The sequence below is a fragment of the Zingiber officinale genome, chromosome 5A (genome assembly GCF_018446385.1).
Source record: "Zingiber officinale cultivar Zhangliang chromosome 5A, Zo_v1.1, whole genome shotgun sequence".
Classification (NCBI taxonomy): domain Eukaryota; kingdom Viridiplantae; phylum Streptophyta; class Magnoliopsida; order Zingiberales; family Zingiberaceae; genus Zingiber; species Zingiber officinale.
Genome location: NC_055994.1, coordinates 77450110 through 77472718, shown reverse-complemented (window position 1 = coordinate 77472718; position 22609 = coordinate 77450110). Strand labels below are relative to the sequence as shown.

Genomic DNA, 22609 nt, shown 5'->3' with positions numbered 1-22609 from the left:
TCACCTGCGGAACTTAACACGTTTGATCCAAAGTTTAATTTATTTATTCTTTTAGGTTTAGACTTAGATCTCCTACGAAACTTAACACTTTCGATCCAAATCACCTAGGTTATTAATTCTATTAAATATTAATTTTCAAAATTGGCTTCCAGTACTGACGTGGCGAGGCACATGGCCTTCTTGGATATGGGAGCAACCACCACCGACTAGACAAAGCTTTTTAAGGAAAGCTAATATTTAATTTCCTTAAATAACTTTAGGTCAACCGAAAAGAATAATCAAATCATAAGGAAAAAGAAAAACAAAAGAACACAACATCGAAAATAAATTCGAAATACTAGAATCGCATGCCTCTTGTATTTGATATTTTTACAAAGAAATAAAACTAGCATGATACGGAAAAACATTACTAGTTATACCTTCTTTTGAAGACAAAGACCTCTTGATCTTCTACCGTATTCCTCTTCTAACCTCGGACGTTGTGTGGACAACAATATTCCGAGATGAGAACCACCTTTCCACCTTCCTTCTTTCTTCTAGATTTCGGCCACAATAAATTTCTTCAAGGATGAAGAATTTCGGCCACCACCAATGCTCCAAGGGATGCTAGAGACGAGGCTTGCTTTCTCTTCTTCTTCTCCTTCCTTGATCCGGCCACAAACAAGAGCTCCACCAAGAAGATAGGTTTCGGCCAAAAAGAAGAGAGGAGAGAAATAGGGCCGACCACCAAAACCAAGGAAGAGAGGGAGGAAAAGAATAGAGGTTGTTCACTCATGAAGGCTCCTCCACCTCCTCTTTTATAATTCTTGGTCTTGACAAATAAGGAAATTTTAATAAAAACTTCCTTAATTCTTTTGCCATGAAAAGGAAAATTTTATTTAATTAAAAATAATTTTTCTTCTCATTATTATAATGGCCGACCACACCAAATCTCTAAGCAAATAAAAATTTTAAACACAAATTAAAACTTCCTTATTTGCTTCCGAAAATTTTATAAAAATTTCTCCAATAATTTTATCCCTTCATGATTGGTTAATAAAAAGGAAATTTTATAAATTAAATCTTGCTTTAAACATGTGGATAATTTCCGAAAAGTTATCTCTAAAAATTAAAATCTCCTTTCAATCTACAAATAAGGAAAGATATCAAATCTTTTCTTAATCTTTTATAGAAACTAATAAAAGAGAATTATTAATTTTTTAAACTTTAAATCATGAACATGGTTAAAAGGAAAGTTTTTACCAAAATTAAAATCAACCTTTTAATCTACAAATAAGGAAAGAGATTTAGTTCTTCTCTTAATCTTTTGTAGAATCTTATAAAAGGAAAGATTTAAATTTTTAAACTCTATTTAAAATCATGTTATCCACATAAGAAAAAATTTAAAAATAAAAATCCTTTTATTTTAATTTGGGCTGGTCACACCAAGCTTGAACCCAAGATAGGGCCGGCCACCTTGAAGCACCCATGAACCAAACTTTGGTCGGCCCTAGCTTGGTCTCCAAGCTAGCTTGGCCGGCCCCTATGGGATGGGTAAGAAGGTGGGTATAGGTGGGTATAGTACTCTATAATTAAGAGGCTACGATAGAGACCGAGAGGAGGAATTAGTTTTGGTCTCCCGATAAAATTAAGCATCCTGTGTTTGCCCTGAACACACAACTTAATTTTATCAATAATAATTCATTCCACTAGAAAACTATTATTGAACTACCGCACCAATCCCAAATTACATTTTTGGGCTCCTGCTTATTATGAGTGTGTTAGTCTCCCTGTGTTTAAGATGTCGAATGTCCACTAATTAAGTGAGTTACTGACAACTCATTTAATTAATATCTTAGTCCAAGAGTAGTACCACTCAACCTTATCGTCATGTCGGACTAAGTCCACCTACAGGTTTTAACATAACAATCCTTATGAGCTCCTCTTGGGAACATTCTCAACCTAGATTACTAGGACACAGCTTCCTTCTATAATCAACAACACACACTATAAGTGATATCATTTCCCAACTTATCGGGCTTATTGATTTATCGAACTAAATTTCACCCATTGATAAATTAAAGAAATAAATATCAAATATATGTGCTTGTTATTATATTAGGATTAAGAGCACACACTTTCATAATAGCTGAGATCTTTGTTCCTTCATAAAGTCAGTATAAAAGGAACGACCTCTAATGGTCCTACTCAATACACTCTAAGTGTACTAGTGTAATTATATAGTTAAGACAAACTAATACCTAATTACACTACGATCTTCCAATGATTTGTTCCTTTCCATCTTGATCGTGAGCTACTGTTTATAATTTATAAGGTACTGATAATATGATCTTCTGTGTGTGACACCACACACCATGTTATCTACAATATAAATTAACTGAACAACTACATTTATCATAAATGTAGACATTTGACCAATGTGATTCTTACTTCTAGATAAATGTTTATACCAAAAGCTAGGCTTTTAGTATACATCCTAACAGTCCTGGTGAGCGAAGTCATACCCTAGTGAGTGAAGCTAGGTAGTAGAAGTCTTGATGAGTGAAGTTTGATAGTGGAAGTCCTGGTGAGTGAAGTTGGGTCATAGTGAGTGAAACTAGGTAGTGGAAGTCCTGATGAATGAAGATGGACTCTAGTGAGTAAAGTTAGGTGATGGAAGTCTTGATGAGTGAAGTCAGATAATGGAAGTCCTAGTGAGTGAAGTTGGACAACCCTAAGGGGAGGTAACCTTAGGTAATCAACAAATTATTAATAATGCTAACACTATTTTTCTTTATCATTTTATATTGATTGCGCTAACTTAGTGTTGCAGGCAAGTCTTAGTAGATTACCTTGATCAAATACTAAATAAGGCCAAAGAAAGTCCAAATAGGTCTAAAAGACTAGATGTTTGACAGGTAAGTGAAGGTAAGTCACTAGAGGAGAGTGACTAAGTGAGAATGCGTCTCGGTTGAGGGGATAGTAGGCATCGGTCTAGCTTAAGTCCATTTGGGAAACTTAAGTTGAGATCTTTACTAGATCCAAGTCTCGAGGAGACGGGATCTAATTACTACTACTATCTTATTGTGCTAATTTTGTTTTGCAGGATAGATATATTTTTATTTTCTTGGACTAACTCTTTTTTGCAAAAAAAGATGATTGGAAAAAGGGTGGTTCGGGCGCCCAGACCAGTTTCGTACGGGCAGCTTGCCAGACACCTAGGCAATCCGGGAGCTTGGGGCTGGTCCTGGCACCCGGACCGAAAATTTCATCCCGAAGTTGAGTTGGGGTGCGACGACTAATCAAACCCACGTCAACGGTCCAGGCGCCTGGAGGGGGTCCGGATGCCCGGAAGTGGATAAACTTGACGATTAGGTTTTGATGAGAGATTGCCATATTAGCAGTGGTCTAGACACTCGGAATGAGCCTATATAAAGACCTTTGACCAGCAGCTTCAGAAGAACATTTGCTACAAATTTCATTCTTGTGTGCTGCTCTGAAAAGGCTCAGATGACACCGAAAGGCTGCTCCGAAGTTCAAAGAACGAAAGATTTTAATTTCCTTTCTATTTGTCGGTAACAATTAATTTTAGTTCTTATACTCAATCTGTGTAACTCATTATTCGAATTGATAGTGATTTCCTAATGAAAGCGATTGACGATCACGGGCCTTGGAGTAGGAGTCGTTATAGACCAAGTAAAACTTGACTTTATTAGCATTGTCTTTGTTTTCTTTATTTCGTTGCGTAACTCATGTTAACTCACGATTTTCGACGAACTCTATTCACCCCCTCAAACATCTCTACGATCCAACACTATTCACTTTGGTGCTGATTTGTAAAAATCAGCACCAAGGTAGTGCTAGTTGCTACAAATTAGCACTAAGGTGGTAATTGTGGTGCTGGCATCACTAAACTAACACCATCCACCTTGGTGCTGGATTTTATAAACTAGCACCAAGGTGATTCTGGCTTTTACAAACTAATACCAATGTATTGGTTTCTACAAATCAATACCTGTACAAACCAACACCAAGGTGGATAGTACTGGTTTGGTGGTGCCAGCACCACCAATATTGAGGTGGATGATGTTGGTTTGATGGCGCTAGCACCACCTTGCATGCAATCAAAAGAGAGAGAAGAGGAAAAAAAACCTCCTCTGCATTGGCCAACTACAGCTTCCCGATTTACCTCCTCACAGATGGTCGTGGGTCGACCGTGTGGGGCTACTGAGGTGACGGATTCCACCTTTTTACTACCAAAAGAGAGAGAAGAGGTCCCCTCGGAACGATCTAGTGGCTAGTACATGAGGTGCTGCCACCATGAGATTTGGGGTTTGAATCTTGATATAGCCGAGATAAATTCCTCCCTCATGCGTTAGTCATTATTCTAAAGGCTAGTAGCCACTCGTGATTTACCTTCTCCGTGTTAGCCCTGGGACAAATTGGCGGAGGCGTTGGGCGCGAGCGAATCACCTTTTGCCACCGAAAGAAAGAGAAGAGAGTTATTGCATAGATGAGAGAGGAAAAAAAATTAATTTTTGATCGCATCAAACCACCCACAGTCGTTTACATAAATGTGCGTAGGGTATTGCGCCCTCTCGCGTGAGGGGCACTCACGCTAGGCGGCCACGGTGTGTGTGTGTGTATATCTGCTGCCTATCTTATGTTGCCTAACTCTGTGCCCATCTAGTGTAATTGATTTTTTTTTTTTTTTTTTTTTAAGCTCTCGGTTATCCCAATCAGATTTTGCCTTTAAGATGCGTTTGGTTGGGGGTTATCCATGATAACCTTAGTTATCCATATAAAGTTATCAACGAAAATCCTATTTGGCTTAGGTAATTGATGATTCCCGAGTAATGTTCATGTCTGACACATCAGCAAAAGAGGTATATAATCTGAAATTAGAAAACCTTGGAAAATTGAAGTTTTTCTTTATTCTGATGTTAACGATTTTTTTTACCAAAAATACCCTCCGATAAGAGAAAACTATGAAAAAACATAAAGAAAAAACAAACAAAAATATAAAAAGAAAATGTGAAAAAGAAAAAGTAAAAATAATATATATAGGGTTTGTCTTGTGAAGATAATACAGTAAAATATTAAATAAGGTTATTTATTAAAACCTTTAAATAAATAAATTTTTATTGTATTACTTAAATTGAATCAAATAATATTTAATTATATTTTATTCTTCATAATTTTGATTATGTAATTATCTGATAATAATATAACTAAGATTATACATGATAATTTGAACTAAACATATCCTTAAAATTTAGGGATGGAGTTATAGTATTAAATATAAAAAATAATTAAGTCAAAAAGAAATTTTAGATGGCACAGGTGTGCGAAGTACTTTTTAGATTTATCAGTTGAAAATTCATTATGTAATGAAAAAGAACACTGTAACGATAATATTTTTGATGACCCTGTCTAATTCTGACGTTCTTATAATACGTTATAAATAAAATAAATCTTTTTTTATTATATTTCAAAATACCTATTTATATATAAAATATCTGTATGTTTGTAAAATAATGCAAAACCAACAAGAAAAGGTATTTCATATAGGTATGTTGGGTATGCGTGGTTGATATAATTTGGTTGCTAGATGGTTAAATTTTTTTTTTCTCTATTTTAATATTGTATCATTTTTTTTAAAAATAATGTTTTACGCAAGCCATAATTTTGGGTACTTTTTATCATATTATTTATTTAACCATATACAAAATTCTCATTTTTTAAAGGATTTTATAGTTTTAATAAAATTTTTAAATAGATTTTAAGGATTATGGCCTGTTTAACATTAAAAATATAAAAGAATCATGTACTATTTTCAATTCATCAATTATGCTTATTAATGAAAATATAAATAATAAAAAATTAAGAATATTTTCAAAAGGTAAAAAGATAATTTACTGATTCATATTTTTTTCAAATTAGTAAATTATATATTAATTTTTTTAAAAATATCTTTCAATATTCATATTTTGTAAAGTTGTAAAAATTTAATTAAATTGAATAAACTGATTAAATCGATTGAATTTAAAAATTATTATTTTAGTAATTTATTTTTTTAAAAAAAATATCAGTTTTTTCATTTAATTTGGTTCTATTTTAATTTTTAATTTCTTTATTTAATTAAATCGAATTCATTAAATTAAACCGAATTCAAAAATGGAAAAAATTGAAAAAGGGAATAAATTCAATTTCGGTTTATTAAATCCATGATTGATAAAAAAATTGAAAATCAAATTAATTAATATTTTATTAGTTTGATTTGTACAATTTTATCAAAAATTTAGTCAGTTTAATTGATTAAAAAAATAATTTATTTAATTTTCAATTAATTCAGTTTGAATGTTAACTGAATACTCACATTTGTATTTTTTTTTACTTTTTCTTTTACCAACAATAACTCTAACGAGCTTCCTTTGCTTTCTATTTGATTGACAACCATTTGAATAAACAATGAAAGTAGCCATGATATCAACTCAATTATATTTGATAATTAAGGCTTTATATAATTTTCTCCGAATTGTACATGGGGTATCCTAAAATTCAATTCATTTCCCCTTGAATTTCAACCCTAAACTCTCAAACCTTCCTCCATTTCCATTTTATCTTCTCGTTTCAAGGAAAAATCGTATTTTTGAAACCAAGAAGTTTATCTTACGAGAGAGTCAAAGCTATGACAATCTTGATCTCGTCAAATATTAATTTGTTTGGCATCGTCCACAAATTTGAAATCCACAATCTTGTATAATGCAACAAATTTTGTCAAGTAATGTGGTGGCTAAAAAATTTGAAAAATTGTTAAGCTACTGATTGTGCTACACTTTGGTACTAGATATTTTATAGTACAAGTGGAAATGGTAAAAATATGTGTTGGTCTCTTGTGGGCGGTTAAAAAGGATGAATAATCTGCATAATAAATTCAAATAAAACACATTCCTTAAAATTTATAATTTGATTAAAATAAATACTTACATAAAAGAATTAAAAATATAATTAAAAGGAAGAGACACAGAAAGAGTTATTTGATTTGCTATCAATAGATTGCTAATCCAAAGAAATTAAAGCTCACTAAAAATCTCTTTTGATCAGAGTAATCTCTTACAGCAATCAAAGCTTACAATTACAATGCTAAACTCATGTGGAATCGATTTCAAGTGTTGTATTTAGCTTCTAAGATCAGGTTTATATTTATAGCCTTGATCAAGACACATAGAAGGGTTCCAGGTGCTTGGACGTAGATAAAATTTTATCCATGTCGCAACGGATCACGATACGTTGAGTTTCGATAAACTTTTTGTTCTTGGGCACATGAAAGGGTTTCGAGTGCCCGAACGGTGTTGATACAGCCCCGTTGGGCGAGGGACGTCGGGGGGCACCCAGGTGATTCGAATGCCTGGACCAGGTCAACCTTCCTGTTGACTTTTTGGTTCGGGCTCTTGCTCCGGTTCCACTTGCTTGTGTGATTTCAGCCATCTGAATATGACTCACCCGAACCCATTTTCCGATCTTCTCGAGCATTCTTCCGCTCTGACTTCTCTTCCCTCGGAACCACTATGAATTTCCTTCTTGTCCGCTAGCATACTCTTCCGCAACATCTCGTCCCTTGTATACACTGAGTCAGTCGACTCTCTCTCGTGTCGTCCTTCTTGCTAGCTGCGTCTTTCTTTTGACTTTCTGTGCTGGTAAGTTTCTGTACACTTAGATACAGAGTATCAAAATATAATAGAACCTAACTTAATTTGGTTGGTAATATTAAAATTATCACATGATACTTATAAAGTGTTTTTTTTACAAATTGTACGAATAAATCATATTTTGTAAAAGTAAATTTTATCCAAGTTGTATAGTGTAGATTTTTAACAATAGAAAGGTGATTTATTTTTGAGATATCAACGAAAGTTAAGAGCAAAATATACTATTTTTGTAAAAAGTTTATTTCATCGCTATTAGCTTTATCTATTTTTTAAATCTCAATAAACTTTTTTTGTTAGTATTGATAAAAGTGATGTGTCTTTATTCTGCAGGTGGGCCGATGATTCGGCCCACGTGATTATTAGGCCGCGAGTCAGGCCGATCAATGCCAGTTCGTTCCGAGCCTGACGAGTAAGGAACTACGAGTAGGGGCGTTCATTATTCGGGTCAATCCATTAATTCATCCGATCAAAATGATATTCGAATTATTTGATTTGGTTGAATGAAATTCAGATCGGTTGAATGAATTGATCCGAAATATTAATTGGGTTAACGGTTTGGTTTTGGATTTAACTCCCGATTCGAGTAATTCGTCCGAAACCCGAATAAAGAATTAATATATATTTTTTAATTTTTTTAATATGATATTTGAATGTGTATGTTTTTTTTCTTATATTGAATGAAACTATTTTATTAAATTTGGAGTTTATTTATTTATAAATATAAATTATTGTGAGTTTATTTATTTGAAGATGATTGAAAATTTGAAATGAAAAAAAAAATTAAGTTAATTGGTATTCGAACTGAATAATTCAAATTAATTTCGAATAATTTGATTTAATTTATAGTTAATTTGATTTAATTCTTAATTGGATTTAAAAAATTATAAAATTCGAATAACCCAACCGAATAATCCAAATAATCAGGAACGGAACCAAATGAACACCCAAGTACCCAACTTTAAATATACGCACGTCGGTAGAGCGGTTTATTGTTTCCTTTTCAGTTTTCACTGTGACTCTTCTCCGGCTTTCCTCCGCCAGCGACGAACCTCGGCGAGAAGGCTTCACAGATAATGGCAGGTGGCGACGGTGGTTATCCCAATCCAAACCCCATGCAGTTTTAGTTTGTTAGGGTTTAGGGTTTACCTTATAGCAATATTGCCATCGTTTTTTTTTTATTTTTACTGTTTCTCTAATTTATCAAAATCCCTTTCTGCTAGGAGAAAGAGGTCGCCCGATGAAGAAGCTGAAGACCATCTCTTCCTCGTCTAAGGTGAGGCAAATCATTTTACTGTACTGATCCGAGCTTTTCTTCTTCTTTTTCCTCTGTTCCTAAATACTAGCCCGCATTTTTAGGCAACTCGTATTATGGAAGAAGAGGATTTCGATGACTATGGGAATCATTTCGACGATGATACCCGAGATGGTGTTAAGAGTTAGAAATTGATGGAGTTTTTATTTTTTTTTTCGGCGAGTTTTTATTCCCATGCTGTTGCTTTGACGAATGTGGATTTTGTGGTTGGTAGGTGAGAGGGAGATTAAGAAGAGGGATTTCACCCAACTGGAGCTGAAGCCTGATCACGTGAACAGGCCTCTATGGGCCTGCGGTGATGGCCGGATCATTCTGGAAACGTTCTCGCCTCTCTACAAGCAAGCCTACGATTTCCTCATGGCTATCGCCGAACCTGTCTGCAGGTATCAGAATTTGTTTTAGGGTCCATTTTTTGCATTTAGGGTTTTTTTTTGAACGTGCTATGAGTATGTTTGCTTGCAGACCGGAATCAATGCACGAGTATAATTTGACGCCACACTCTCTCTATGCTGCGGTTTCTGTGGGTCTGGAGACTGAGACCATTATTAGTGTCATGAACAAGCTGTCGAAATCTAAGTTGCCATCTGAGATAATAGACTTTATCCGTGGATCGACTGCTAATTATGGAAAAGTTAAGCTTGTGTTGAAAAAGAATCGATATTTTGTTGAGTCACCATTTCCAGAGGTAACTTCGATCCATGGGGAAGTTCTAGTTCATCTTTGTTTTGTTCACATCACGTGGATTATTTGTCATCATTGGCTACAACATGCAAATTCATGAATACAGGTATTGAAGAGATTGCGCAAGGACAAAGTTATATCGAGCGCTCAGATTAAATTTGAGGTACTTACATAACTTGGATACTTGAGTTTTGAACAATCACATTGACATATGACATTCTTTATTCTTTGGTAACCATATCTGCATCAATCCATATGTGATGTTTGAATACAATTGTTTGCAAATAATCAAATACAATTAAATATTAATGACAATAATAATTATATAAAAAAGTCAATCCTTGGCCTTGTCGTAATAGATTCAAGAAGTGGGCAATTGGTCATTGCCAAATGCCACTAAAGCATATCCTAACTTTCTTAACTCAATTTTTATGAGGTATGGAATAAAGGAGATAAGGGATGAGAAATGGAATGGAAGGATAATGAAAAGTAGATCTTCCACGGTTTTTTAATTCTTAGAGAAGGTACAAGGTATCAAAAACATAAATACTAGGCAATTAGTATGCAAGCTTGTTTCATCTCCTCTTTCATCTTTTGCTTGAATTTGGTCAGGGAAAAATTGGGAAGAAAATTTTCACTGTTCTTTCTTCTCTTTCTTCTTCCATTTCCCCTCCTCTATTCCTCCCTATCTACCTAAGTAACCAGTCCTTTAATGCTAATATTCTTTTATAATCTAGTGGCCATTATGTTTCCATCTTTACTTCTACTGACTCATCTAATGTGTTTTAGGATTCACACGGTGTTCATGAAGACTTATTGAATCAGGCGGAGTTAGCTACTGCAATAGAGAAGGAAACTCATTCATTTGAGATAGACCCTTCTCAGGTGCCATATGGTTCCACCTCCTACAGTTAATTCATTTAATGAAAGTTGTCTAAAACAGTGTTATTTTTATTGTAGGTGGAAAATGTGAAGCAACGATGTTTGCCTAATGCTCTAAACTATCCTATGCTCGAGGAATATGACTATCGAAATGATACAGTGAGTCACATGTTTGTTTATTTTTCAAATATGCCTATTGGAATTCATTGAGTTTTCAAGTTATACTATCATTTTATTCAAGTTCAAGAATCTCCACTCTAGTTATAGTGGATGTAATTCCTCTTTGGAAATTTAACCACAGGTGAACCCTGATTTGAATATAGCATTGAAACCTCAAGCACAACAAAGACCATATCAACAAATAAGTCTCAGTAAGATGTTTCGCAATGGTAAGTACATTATCACCTGCATTTGTTTATTTTAACTACAACGCAAATGTATTGACCAATATTGATGCGAAGCACAGATGAAAAATGTTGAGGGTCGCATGAGGGTTTAGGGTCACCAATATTGATCACCAATATTTTAACCACAACAACTTGATACTGACACTGATGAACACATAGGAATTGGTGACCTCCTAAGTTTTATACTTGCTATTATGTTTCATCTACCTTTTTGTGATTTTTATGCTCGTTTCCTTGCTGCTATTAGTTGTTATTTTGCATGATTTCTTGTGGAATTTGATTGGAGAGAGTTATTATAAAAGAAGCTCCAGGGTAAAAAAAATTTAGGAAAGAACTTGTGCTAACATAATTGTTCAGCCTTTGGACATTTTGCTGCTATGTATGTCTAGAAACTTATACAAATACATATTATTTTTTGTGCAGTGAAACTTTGTGCTATCTTATTATCTTTTCTTCTAATTCCTTTCCCATATTTCATAGCAAAAGAGTTACAGCTAAATTATAATTTCTTTGCATTTCTTAGACATGTAGTTTTGCTCTATCCTCATTACCATTTTTTGTCACATTCAATGGGCCTAAGCTCATCTTCATTGAACAATTAAAGCCTCTTCTCTAACACTATTACAATAGAAATCATAGATGAGAAAGTAGATGATCATTTAGGTTGGAAAACAATGTCATACTATGTCCAATAATAGAGTTGAATTTCCATATATATGTGATTAGAGCTGCTGCTGTTGCTGATATATCTTACCCGAATTAGGCGTGCTACAATACACATTCTAGATGCTCTTAAACAATTAGTTAACTAATAGTGATTTTGCTTTACTTTCTTGTTGTACAACAGGACGAGCTAGGTCTGGTATCATTGTGTTACCTTGTGGCGCTGGGAAGTCTCTGGTGGGTGTTTCTGCTGCTTGCCGCGTAAAAAAGAGTTGCCTTTGCTTGGCTACAAACGCCGTTTCTGTGGATCAATGGGCTTTTCAGTTTAAGCTCTGGTCCACCATAGAAGATGAGAACATAAGTTGCTTCACATCTGATAATAAAGAAAAATTTCGTGGGTCGGCTGGTGTAGTTGTGACCACCTACAACATGATAGCTTTTGGTGGGAAGAGATCTAAGGATTCTGAGAAAATCATTGAAGAAATACGAAATAGAGAATGGGGACTACTACTTATGGATGAGGTACTTTATTTTTTAAATCCATAACATGTCTATTTTTTGGATAAATTAGTTTCATGCATGCACATTCCAATAAATTATATAATTAATGGATTGCAGTTGAGGGTGTTAGAGTAAAAGCCAAAGGGAAGCCAAAAAAAAGTATAGTTAACATAATTTCATGATGATTGCACCACTAAAGCTATTTCAAACTGAACATATAAGAGAGATGACTTCAGGGATCTGCAATTGATATTCATTGAATCACCATCTAAAATGATTCAGGAGTATTAGGAAATCACTGCCATCAAAATCAAGAGTGAAAAGAAAGTGGCATCTACCATTTTACATCCAAGAATTAAATTTTTCTTGGCATAATATATCTAGTAGTTCATTGTCCACGTAAAAACTTTCCTGCCAATTCACCATAGTTTTCTTTATATTACAGATTCACTTTTTGTTCTTCTCTTTCTCCTTACAGGTTCATGTTGTTCCAGCACATATGTTTCGTAAAGTAATTAGCATCACCAAATCTCATTGCAAACTTGGACTTACTGGTCATTTTTTCTTCTATTGAATTACTTTTATGATTACCTGTACGGCATAAGCTGCCTGATATTTCATGTTTCTTTTTACTGAATATTGTTTTCTTGTCACTTCAGCAACACTTGTGAGAGAAGATGAACGAATCACAGACTTGAATTTTCTTATTGGACCAAAGCTGTATGAGGCAAACTGGTTGGATTTGGTAAAAGAAGGATTTATTGCTAATGTCCAGTGTGCTGAAGTCTGGTGTCCTATGACCAAGGAGTTTTTTGCAGAATATTTGAAGAAAGAGAATTCAAAGAAAAAACAGGTATTTCATTTATTTGGAGATGTTAACAGTTTTTATAGTAGATTATCTTGGTTGCCATGATGTAGCTTGCATAAAGTTAGATTCATATTTGGCCACTACTACCTAGAGAAGGAGGTCAAACAGGTTAGGAGTCGATTGCCATTAGATCATGAGGGTGATGATAGGAAGGATGGTAATTAGTGTAAGGTTAACAAGTTAGGTTAGTAAATAGTGGATTCAAGTTATTAATTAGCATTTTAGATAATGAAGTGAGGCTTCCTGCTTTTGCTCACCCTTGATGTTTTGAAGTAGCTACGAGGTGGTGCTACAATGACATCTATGAAAGATGAATCTTAGGCAATAAATGGAAAGCGCCCATGGCAAATAGCACCATGTTGAGGTAGTTATTGACTTATTGTTCATGCCTACCTTATTTTGGTTTTGAACCAAAAGGTAGTTTCATTTGTGTCCACCAATTGGAATGACACTTTAATCCACGAGCCAACTATCATCCTATCTCACCACATAGGTGTTGTTGGGAAGGTACTATATTTGTTGATCTAAATACTATCTTTTTCCCCCACAACCATGGTTTGAAATTTCCTACGGTGTCGGCGGTATAGTCAGAATGTTTAGTTCTGACAAATTTCTGGAACTTGAAGTATCGTATCATATCGACATTCGACACTACTAGACATGCTACAAATGTTTCAAGATGTATTGAAATACAATTTATTATTATTTTTACTTGTGTCAGTATAATATAATGTTAAATTGTATCGTTCTAAATGGGATATGAAGGTTAAATTTTGATATATATAGTTAGGTTCTTTTTTTTTTCTACTTTTTTGTTTCTTCTTTCCCTTCCAATTCTCCACTGGTGCTATACATTGAAACACCAATATGATATCAAAATTAGTATTGTTTCAGTCAAAGTTTGAAACTGGCTCGAGATTTTGAACCTTGTCCACAACATAATACAATCAAGTGATATCACTAATTAGTTCAAGCAAATGTTTGAAACTATGACCATGTCACACAATACAAGAATTAATTTACATGAAGAATCTAAAGACTAACAGAACAATTTTTTTTTATGTGAAGATGGATATCTTGGAGTTATTTAATTAATTATACCTTTACCATGTTCATATCTATAAATTCAAGTTTTCCCTTGATAGAGCCCAATGACTCAGAAAGCTGTACATGTAATCTACTCTAATAGTGCTTGGAGAATTAGATAATTTTCTTTCTTAGCATATATAAAATTGTCATATATTGTAATTCTATTGCATGCTTGACAGTTCAATTTACCTAAATAAGATTTAGACTTCTTCCATTTTCTCCAAATTCCGTACTAATTTACTTTAAGATTTAATCCGTTTTTTTCCCTTTTATTTAGTGCTATTTATATGTTTCAATTCTAATTTTATTTGGATTCATATTCTTGATTTGTTTTCTAACTAAGTAGATTCTCTCTTGCTAGGCACTATATGTGATGAATCCGAATAAGTTCAGAGCTTGTGAATTTCTTATTCGCTTTCATGAGCAGCAACGTGGAGATAAAGTTATAGTTTTTGCTGATAATTTGTTTGCATTGACTGCATATGCAATGAAGCTCCAAAAGCCCATGATCTATGGTGCAACCAGGTTCTTTCTAGGAGCTTTGATGAAAATTTTCATATAGTGGCCCTTGTTCTTTGATTTAATTATTATTATTTTTAAATTATTTTCAGCCATAGTGAGAGAACTAGGATTCTTGAAGCTTTCAAGAGTAGTCGTGATGTTAATACAATCTTCTTGTCCAAGGTTTGTGAAGTATTATCTTTATACTACATATTTTAGTAATTTCTAAATATTTGTTTACTAGATTATGAGGTTGAAGTCATATTTTTGTTAATCTTGGAAAAGGGGATAAGAGGTTGGTCCTAAAGCAGTGAAAGAATAGAGCAATTCATTATTTCTTTAAAATTTATGTCATTTTTGGAAGTCAAGTACCATTGATCACTAATCAAGATATTTTTACTTTTTTTTTACAGGTTGGTGACAACTCAATTGATATTCCAGAAGCCAATGTGATAATACAGATTTCATCCCATGCTGGTTCACGACGTCAGGAAGCTCAACGTTTGGGTCGTATTCTTAGGGCTAAGGTAATTAAATAATGGAATATATGTAGGAAACGAAACTAGAGGACTAGTTTGTACATGATATGATTCATAAAATTGAATAAACTTATTTTTTTTATTGCGTCATATTGAACCTTCAAATTGGCTAGTATACATGGGATACCTTGAGTTAGCATTAAAAGATTCAAGTTTATTGTGTCTGCTTATTTGTTTCTGACAGAAGAATCTCTCTAACTGATGATTTTAGGCAGAAAATTATCTTGCAAAAACTTGTATTATAATTATTTAAAATTTCAATTGTGCTAGCTAACTTCATGTATTATGAACTTTACTTTTGGGTTGGCCAAGTAGAAACCATATCAAGCTAGTAAGCTTAAATCCCAAAGATCTGGTTAGTCCTTGACCAATGGATCTGCAGTAGGGTCCCAATAGAATTGGCAGTAAAGAGCAGATTGTTCTTGAGGAAGACAAAGACAAGATTAATTGATTTTTGCAACATAGATTAGTTTACTTTCTTGTATAGTTGATTGGTTCGAATCCAGGTAACCACTATACAAAACCTGCAAGCCTAAAGTTTTTTGGATTTGACTACCTAGAGGATAGTTCCCTTTGTCCTGCAAGCCAACATCTAGTGCTATTATAGATTGCGACAACATTAGGTCACTATCATCTGAAAACAATGAAAATTGTCTGCTTAAGTTTCTACTATCAATTATCTTTCAATTAATTGTATAAATAAATAAATTTGATAACCACTGTCTTACTACTCTTGTTTATTTTAATGTTGCCCTCTCGGATGGGACTAGTGGCGAATGCATGAGGTGTTGCCACAATGAGGTCTGGGGTTCGAATCTCGGCAAGGCCGAGGTAAATACCTCCCTTATGTGCTAGTCACTATTCCAAAGGCTAGTAGCCGTCCATGATTTACCTCCTCCGTGTTGGCCCTGGGACGGGTTGGCGGGGGCGCTGGGAGTGAGCGTATTCGCCTTTTGCCACAATTGTTTACTTTAATGTTTGTACTACATATATCTACTATTATGGCTTGACTTGATTTTCTGTAGCCACTTTTGGATTCGACATAAAATCAGTTTGTGCGATTTATTTTGGCAGAAACATTTCTGTTTCCTAATACTTAGATAAAATAACCTTGTGTATTTCATTTTTGTGTTTTTTTTTATTTCTTTGTCATTCCTGGGCGTGGTCTGCATTGCAGGGGCGACTGCAAGATAGAATGGCAGGTGGAAAAGAAGTATACAATGCTTTCTTCTATTCTCTTGTTTCCACGGATACTCAGGTGCAGTATTCTTTTCTTTTTAAAGAAAAAAATAAACATTGTGCTCAACTAGTGGAATTGTAGTAATTATTTCATCTGTTGATTGTAGTAATAATTGTTCCATCTATTGGTTTTAGTAACGCTCAACTTGAACAAAGTTGTGAAGCATATGGTCTAATAATTGTCCTCTCTACTGGATACAGGAAATGTATTACTCTACTAAAAGGCAGCAATTCTTAATTGATCAAGGGTATAGCTTCAAGGTAAAGCACATTCGTTGATCCTGTTTTACAAAGGTTAACAAATACTTGTCCTAAGTTTTTGTTCGGCATGCTTCAAGTGTTTCTTGTCATCTCATGAATTTGGCACATGCGGACCAGCATCAATTACAAAATTTCTTTTCTTTTCTTTTCATCTCTGTGAAATTTCTGAGCTCAATGCATTGACACATTTTCTTCTATAGGTTTATTTCCAACTTTATTTAGAAGCATTGGTCAAATTATAAATGCCTTTTTATATGGGATATGATGAATCTGTAGTGCCTCAACTAAGAGTGTTTTATTTGATATGCTATACGGAAGATAATTTTTATTAGGCAATATACTAGACATGAAGAGGTATGGGCATTTCTAATCTTCCGTGTCTTTAGATTTATGGGATGTGTACTATAACTAACGTCTGGTTGACTTCATTCCATTAAGTTTAAGAAGGCAAGATGTGTATTTGAACAATTGTATATTCTAATCTTCCGTGTCTTTAGATTTATGGGATGTGTACTATAACTAACGTCTGGTTGACCTCATTCCATTAAGTTTAAGAAGGCAAGATGTGTATTTGAACAATTGTATATTCAGTTTAGAATTGGAACACAGTTTGAGAGCTTATGTGATTGCTAGTGAATTATGAAATATTCTTCCTACTTCGGTGAGATAAACCATAGGACAACATAGTAATGCATAACCATAAACAAGGTCTTTTTTATTCTATTTAATTATTTGCAGACTTTGTAATATTTTTAGTGAAATTCGAACTTTCATCTAGACTAGTTTTGTATTCTATTTCTTATTGTACACATCTAATAAATTAGAAGCAAAATTATCACAGGTAATCACTATCTTGCCGCCTCCTAATTTAGGCGCTGAACTCAGTTATCATAGCCTTGATGAGCAAACCGAACTACTGAACAAGGTGTTTTTTTTTTGATACTTATTTGATCTTTTTGGAATTTGGGTGAATGTTTTCAGTATTGAGCTTTCCCTTTTTAAACAGGTGCTGAATGCTGGTGACGACATGGTGGGTCCGGAGCAGTTGCTGGAGGATTCAGGTGATATAACAGCTATCAAGCGCAAGCGTTCTGCGGGCTCAATGAGTGCTTTCTCTGGAGCAAATGGAATGGTCTATATGGAATACACGTAAGTCTTCCTCACATGCCTTTTCCCTTTTGCAACATTTATTCATATTTGAATTATTTAACATACTAATGATTTGCTTCATTATTGGATTTTTCAGCACTGGGAAGAACAAACAAGGACGTGGTTCGAAATCGAAACCAAAGGACCCGTCAAAGAGACACGCGTTGTTCAAAAAGCGATTTGCTCCTTGAATGTTTACATCGGAGGATCTTGGAGCCCAATGCAAATTTTATGCGTGGAATATGGTACATTGTGAATATGTAAAATTTTTAAATCGACCACTTAATTTTATACCTCTTTTTATACCCTTCAAAAATGCCATTTTATAAATTTTCTTCCTTTTATTTTTTATTTTTGGAATATAAATGTTATGTACTATTAGATTGTAAATTTAAACTAGTTGACAACCTACTAATCTATAATGACATTTATCTTAATCAATTCATTTATGGGCAATCAAACTTAGGAATTATTTATCTCAACGAAAAAAATTCAAGGAAAAGTTTAAAGATAAACACATAAAATGATGAGATAAAAGTGAAATGGTGAATCATGATTCAAATCTTCTGTCTCCAAATTTTTCTGTCCCCTTATTCCCTGTCGATCGAACGAATCAGATTACATCTCAAGGCATCATGACATCCTTAAGATGTGTACAGTATTCTCGTGATATGCAAGACATCCTTGAGATGTAATCTAATCTATCTGATCAGTAAAGAGACATGGGGATAAAGAAATTTGGGGACAAAGGATTTAAACTCGATGAATCATGTGTTTATTCTTAAATTATTCTTTAAATTTTTTTCTTTCAACATATCATTGCACTTATTTATCACAATTGGATGTAAATCCGAACACGATCCAAATTCGAATATTTAAAATATCCAAATCTTATTTAAACGAAATGAAATTCCTCTTTAATCAATTTCTTAGATCGCCTTCTTGCTGAATCAACTGCTGAACTGGCGGCGCTTTAGAAGCATCTTTCTCCTCGTCGTTGTCGATCGTGACGTCTCCGAATCTTCCATTTCCTGCTGCACCTCCATTCGCCGGCGCCGCCAACGACCTCGATCTCTCCTCCAAGTCCCTTTCCCTGCTCTCTTCGACGCCGTCGTACAAATTCCCCGTCCGCACCTCCTGCGCCACCGCGCACGGCCAGCAAAGCAGCCAACGCAGGTAGTCCGCAGCCGTCGGCGAACACCTGCAGCACGAAGGATCACCCTTGAGATCGAACCTTTGCCTCATTTGCGTCCTCCAAAACCCACCGTAGAGCAACCCGCAGAAGCAGAGCAGCGCCCCGGCGACTCCCATCAGGATTTTCACTACGCCGTCATCGATGCGGCTCGCCGTCGTAGTAAACACAAGCAGGGGAGCGAAGCAGAGCAGCACGAACACGGCGGCGTGGACGTACTTGTTCCCGAGTCCCAGCCGCTCCATGTTCCACCCGAACACGCAGCAGGTGCAGAAGAGCGATAGCGAGGCGCCGGCAAGGTCGTCGCCGCAGTCGAAGAGGCCGCCAGCCCACTCCCGGCCCGCGTCCTCCTTTCTTTCGTGTCTCCTCGATGACGAAATCTCAAATTCCTCATCGAGTTTGCTTCCAAGGGGGCCGAAGGCGACGTAGACGCTGGCCACCGCCGGCGACAAGATTCCAACCGCCATCAAGACGATCTGTAGCCACGTCGGCCGGTCGTCGGAGGAATAGCCCCAGTAGAGCCCGCATTGGCCGTACTGACACAAGCAAGTGAGGTGGAGAAGCACGACGACGAACGCCATGTGACCCCTCCCGTCGCTCCGCCGAGCGCCGGCGTTAGCGTTCTTCTTGCAGTAGACCTTCCTCACCTCGGCGGCGTCCTCCGGCAGCCAGCGGCAGAGGAGTACCAGGTGGTGGCACAGCCTCGGGTGCTGGTAGATGCACATGATAGTGAAGAGGGCGTTGAGAATCTGGTTGGTGATCTCGGTCCACCGCGTCCTCTCCGACCTCTCCGGCACGGCGCCGTCCATGCCCCCCGACATGAAGAGCAAGACGACGGTGAGACCCGCGGCGACGACGAAGGCCCACGCCATGAGCGCCATGTGCATGGGGTGCATGACCCAGTTCTTGCAGGGGCCAAACAGAGCTCGCAAGTGAGCCTTGGAGGGCAAGCGACGGCCTTTTTCTGAACCAGTCAACTTTAAATCCATCGACCGGCAATTTCCTCTTCGTCGACGTTGATTCGCTAGCTCTGCGTTTGTCCAAGAGAAAGAGAAAGATAAAGAGGAGGAACTAAATCAATTAAGCTTGCCGTACTGGGCGGCGTTCAGGGCGGATCTCGCCGTACTACTGCAGGCAGGCAGCACCGCAGCAGGCCACACGAACGAGAAGGGGAGGAAAGCAAGCAGCAAGAAGGCAGGTTCCGTGAAGAAAATTAGATATTTTTATTTTAGCAGAAAATTAAAAGAAACGCTATCAATTAACTATATCATAAAAATTGATTTTTTTTAAAAAATAATAATTATGTATATCATACAATTGATTTTTTTTTAAAATAATAATTATCTATATCATAAAATTGATTTGTTTTAAAAAAACCAATAAATTAGAAGTACGTTCTACTCATAATTTATTCAAAATATAAAAACTATTTTATTAATTTATAAAAAAAATTTGGTCATGGATCCTAGATGATGCGTTTTGACGGTCTTACTAGTCAACACGTGTCAACATGTGACGACGTGGCCAGTGTGACCTTCCAACGGTTAAGTCGGCACTAAACCAAAGAGAAAGAGGCTCGCGAGTGCGCGCGAACGAGAAGAAGAGCAAACGACACAAGAGAAGAGTAGCCTCTATATGCGAGAAGAAAATTATGCCTTCATCTACCGTCGCGAACATTATATGATCGACGGGAGGGAAGGATGAAACTAAGATTTTATTTCGGGGCTAAATCTAAAATAAAAAAATCATATAAAATTAATGTATTATATTATATAACAACTCTTTCACATAATATTTCAACAAAATATAAATAAATAATTAAAAAAATAAAAAGAAAATAACTATAGAAGACACAAAAAAAAAAAAAAAATAAATTAAGTTTATTGATACTATATTTTACTCTACAAGACTTCTTATCAAATTCATCTAGTATGAATTAACATCTTAGCTAATTAGAAAATATTTGGTCTTTTAAAATTTGGGTTAAATTTGAAATATCATGTATAGAGAAGAGGTATATTGGGATAGTTAGAAAATTTATATTACGCTTTGATATTTGAATTATATAATGAGAAATGATATTTTTAAGGAAAAATCTTAAGAAAAACTCTTAAGGATAGACATATAAATGATGGGATCCACAAAAAATGAAATGGTGGGTCCTATTATTTATGTGTCTATTCTTAAAAGTTTTTCTTGAGATTTTTCCTTAAGAATATCATAGCTCTTAGATATTATATCCTTATTAGGGGGCTAACCTAGGGTATAATATACCCTTATAAGGAGGGGGCTAAGCCTACGCTAGCCTCCTTTTACGTTTCACTTTTGACAGGAGGGAATATCCACATTATCTACGCGTTGACCACAAGTCACATAGTCCCTTATACAAGTGGTGAGTCGGGAGGTAATTGACGAAGTGACTATAAGTTAGATGATAGACGGGACAATGATTGAGTCGTATATTTTACATGATCAGACCGTTGATTAGGTGTCACCCTAGGCTTCTACTATCGAGTCAGGGACGGTTCTAGCAACAAAGTATGTCAATTCGACCATAAAAAAATTATCTGAGGTTGAGGTGAGAACCAACTTGACAAGGAAGTCTCCGTTAGATTAAGCTTTTGTACACGAGAGCCAGCCGGGCAAGGAGAATATCGACCGTGCCGAGGAGCAGAGGAGATGACTTCCTATCTCCGATTCATCAGTTACCAAAGTGTTGGAGACAATCAATCTGTAGCCGGAGATTTTACGGGGTATTAGCTGAATTTAAATATACTGAATTTAAATTCACTTATCTGTTAAAATGACCTGAGCTGATAATCTCAGGCTGCCAGCAGGGGCTGGTTTTCTAACCACGGAGTGGTTAAGTGAGCAGAGTGTCAAAGCAGCAAAGTCCGCGCGAACTGAAGGTAGACCGGGCCGAGCAGGTGGTCGACCGGGCGAGCAACAAAACAGGCTGATCGTGCGAGTAGTGAGACCAACCGAGTGTACCGAGGGCGGACGACCGAGCGAGCGAAGATGCTGACTGGGCGAACGAAGGGGCCGACCGAGCAGCGAGGTCGGGTAGGCAGAATGGCCGGTCGAGCGAACAGCGAGACAAGCCGAACAGGCGAAGAGGCTGACCGAGGCCTGCGAATGACGCAGTTTCCTTGAAACAGATTCGTCCACCTCCGGCTGTGCTTCGAGGCTTACTCGGGTCGTCTGTTTCCCAGGATACAACGGTGAAACCGCAATCTCCACCTAGCACTGGTGGTTGCGGCGAACTGAGAAATACCCGAATGCTATCACCAGGGTTCTGTCGAGTGGAAGAAAGAAACGACAGAGAAGAAGAAGAGGGAAAAGAAGGTGGATGGAAAGATTATTTAATCTTTCTTTTCCTTATTTCTTTTCCTCTCATGCTCAAGGCCTTTTATAGGATGCCTTGCATGAGGTTACTTTTCCATTTGCTAAAGAAACGTCATATGCATTATATTAATATGCGTTTCTTATTTAAGCGTTAATGAAAAAAGAATAATCCAAGTGGCAAAATGTCGGTTAATTTATTTGGGTGTGCATAGGTCGTGCTCGCACACAAGCAAACTTGGTTCAGTGCAATCCGGGCCCTAGATTTGCACCCTCCCTATGCATCCACACA

General features: G+C 36.1%; 2 protein-coding genes across 4 annotated transcripts; one reads left to right on the top strand and one right to left on the bottom strand.

Annotated features, from left to right (window-relative positions):
- Window positions 1-8715: 8715 nt before the first annotated feature.
- On the top strand, window positions 8716-18099 carry LOC121980648 (general transcription and DNA repair factor IIH helicase subunit XPB1-like). 3 transcript variants are annotated; one of them, XM_042532775.1, is made up of 20 exons: window positions 8716-8780; window positions 8912-8964; window positions 9048-9117; window positions 9218-9386; window positions 9466-9688; window positions 9791-9847; window positions 10474-10569; window positions 10645-10725; window positions 10868-10955; window positions 11821-12158; window positions 12616-12691; window positions 12797-12990; window positions 14456-14619; window positions 14706-14778; window positions 15009-15122; window positions 16312-16392; window positions 16575-16634; window positions 17476-17559; window positions 17641-17783; window positions 17881-18099. In XM_042532775.1, exons 1-20 carry the CDS (start codon window positions 8765-8767, stop codon window positions 17972-17974), a joined length of 2274 nt encoding a protein of 757 aa, XP_042388709.1. In that variant the 5' UTR covers window positions 8716-8764; the 3' UTR covers window positions 17975-18099. The 3 variants fall into 3 exon arrangements, with proteins under 3 accessions (XP_042388709.1, XP_042388706.1, XP_042388710.1); XM_042532772.1 differs by having other exon boundaries at window positions 9048-9126; XM_042532776.1 differs by having other exon boundaries at window positions 8750-8771; window positions 9048-9126.
- A 605-nt stretch (window positions 18100-18704) lies between these two features.
- LOC121979672 lies at window positions 18705-19964 on the bottom strand. Its single transcript, XM_042531662.1, has one exon. It carries the CDS (start codon window positions 19962-19964, stop codon window positions 18705-18707), a length of 1260 nt encoding a protein of 419 aa, XP_042387596.1.
- Window positions 19965-22609: the final 2645 nt, after the last annotated feature.

Coding starts and splice junctions, on each gene's coding strand:
- LOC121980648 (XM_042532772.1), top strand. Junction 12,692..12,796: donor TTGCAAACTTGGACTTACTG/GTCATTTTTTCT, acceptor TTGTCACTTCAG/CAACACTTGTGAGAGAAGAT. Junction 17,560..17,640: donor AAACCGAACTACTGAACAAG/GTGTTTTTTTTT, acceptor CTTTTTAAACAG/GTGCTGAATGCTGGTGACGA.
- LOC121979672 (XM_042531662.1), bottom strand. CDS start 19,964: ATGGATTTAAAGTTGACTGGTTCAGAAAAAGGCCGTCGCTTGCCCTCC.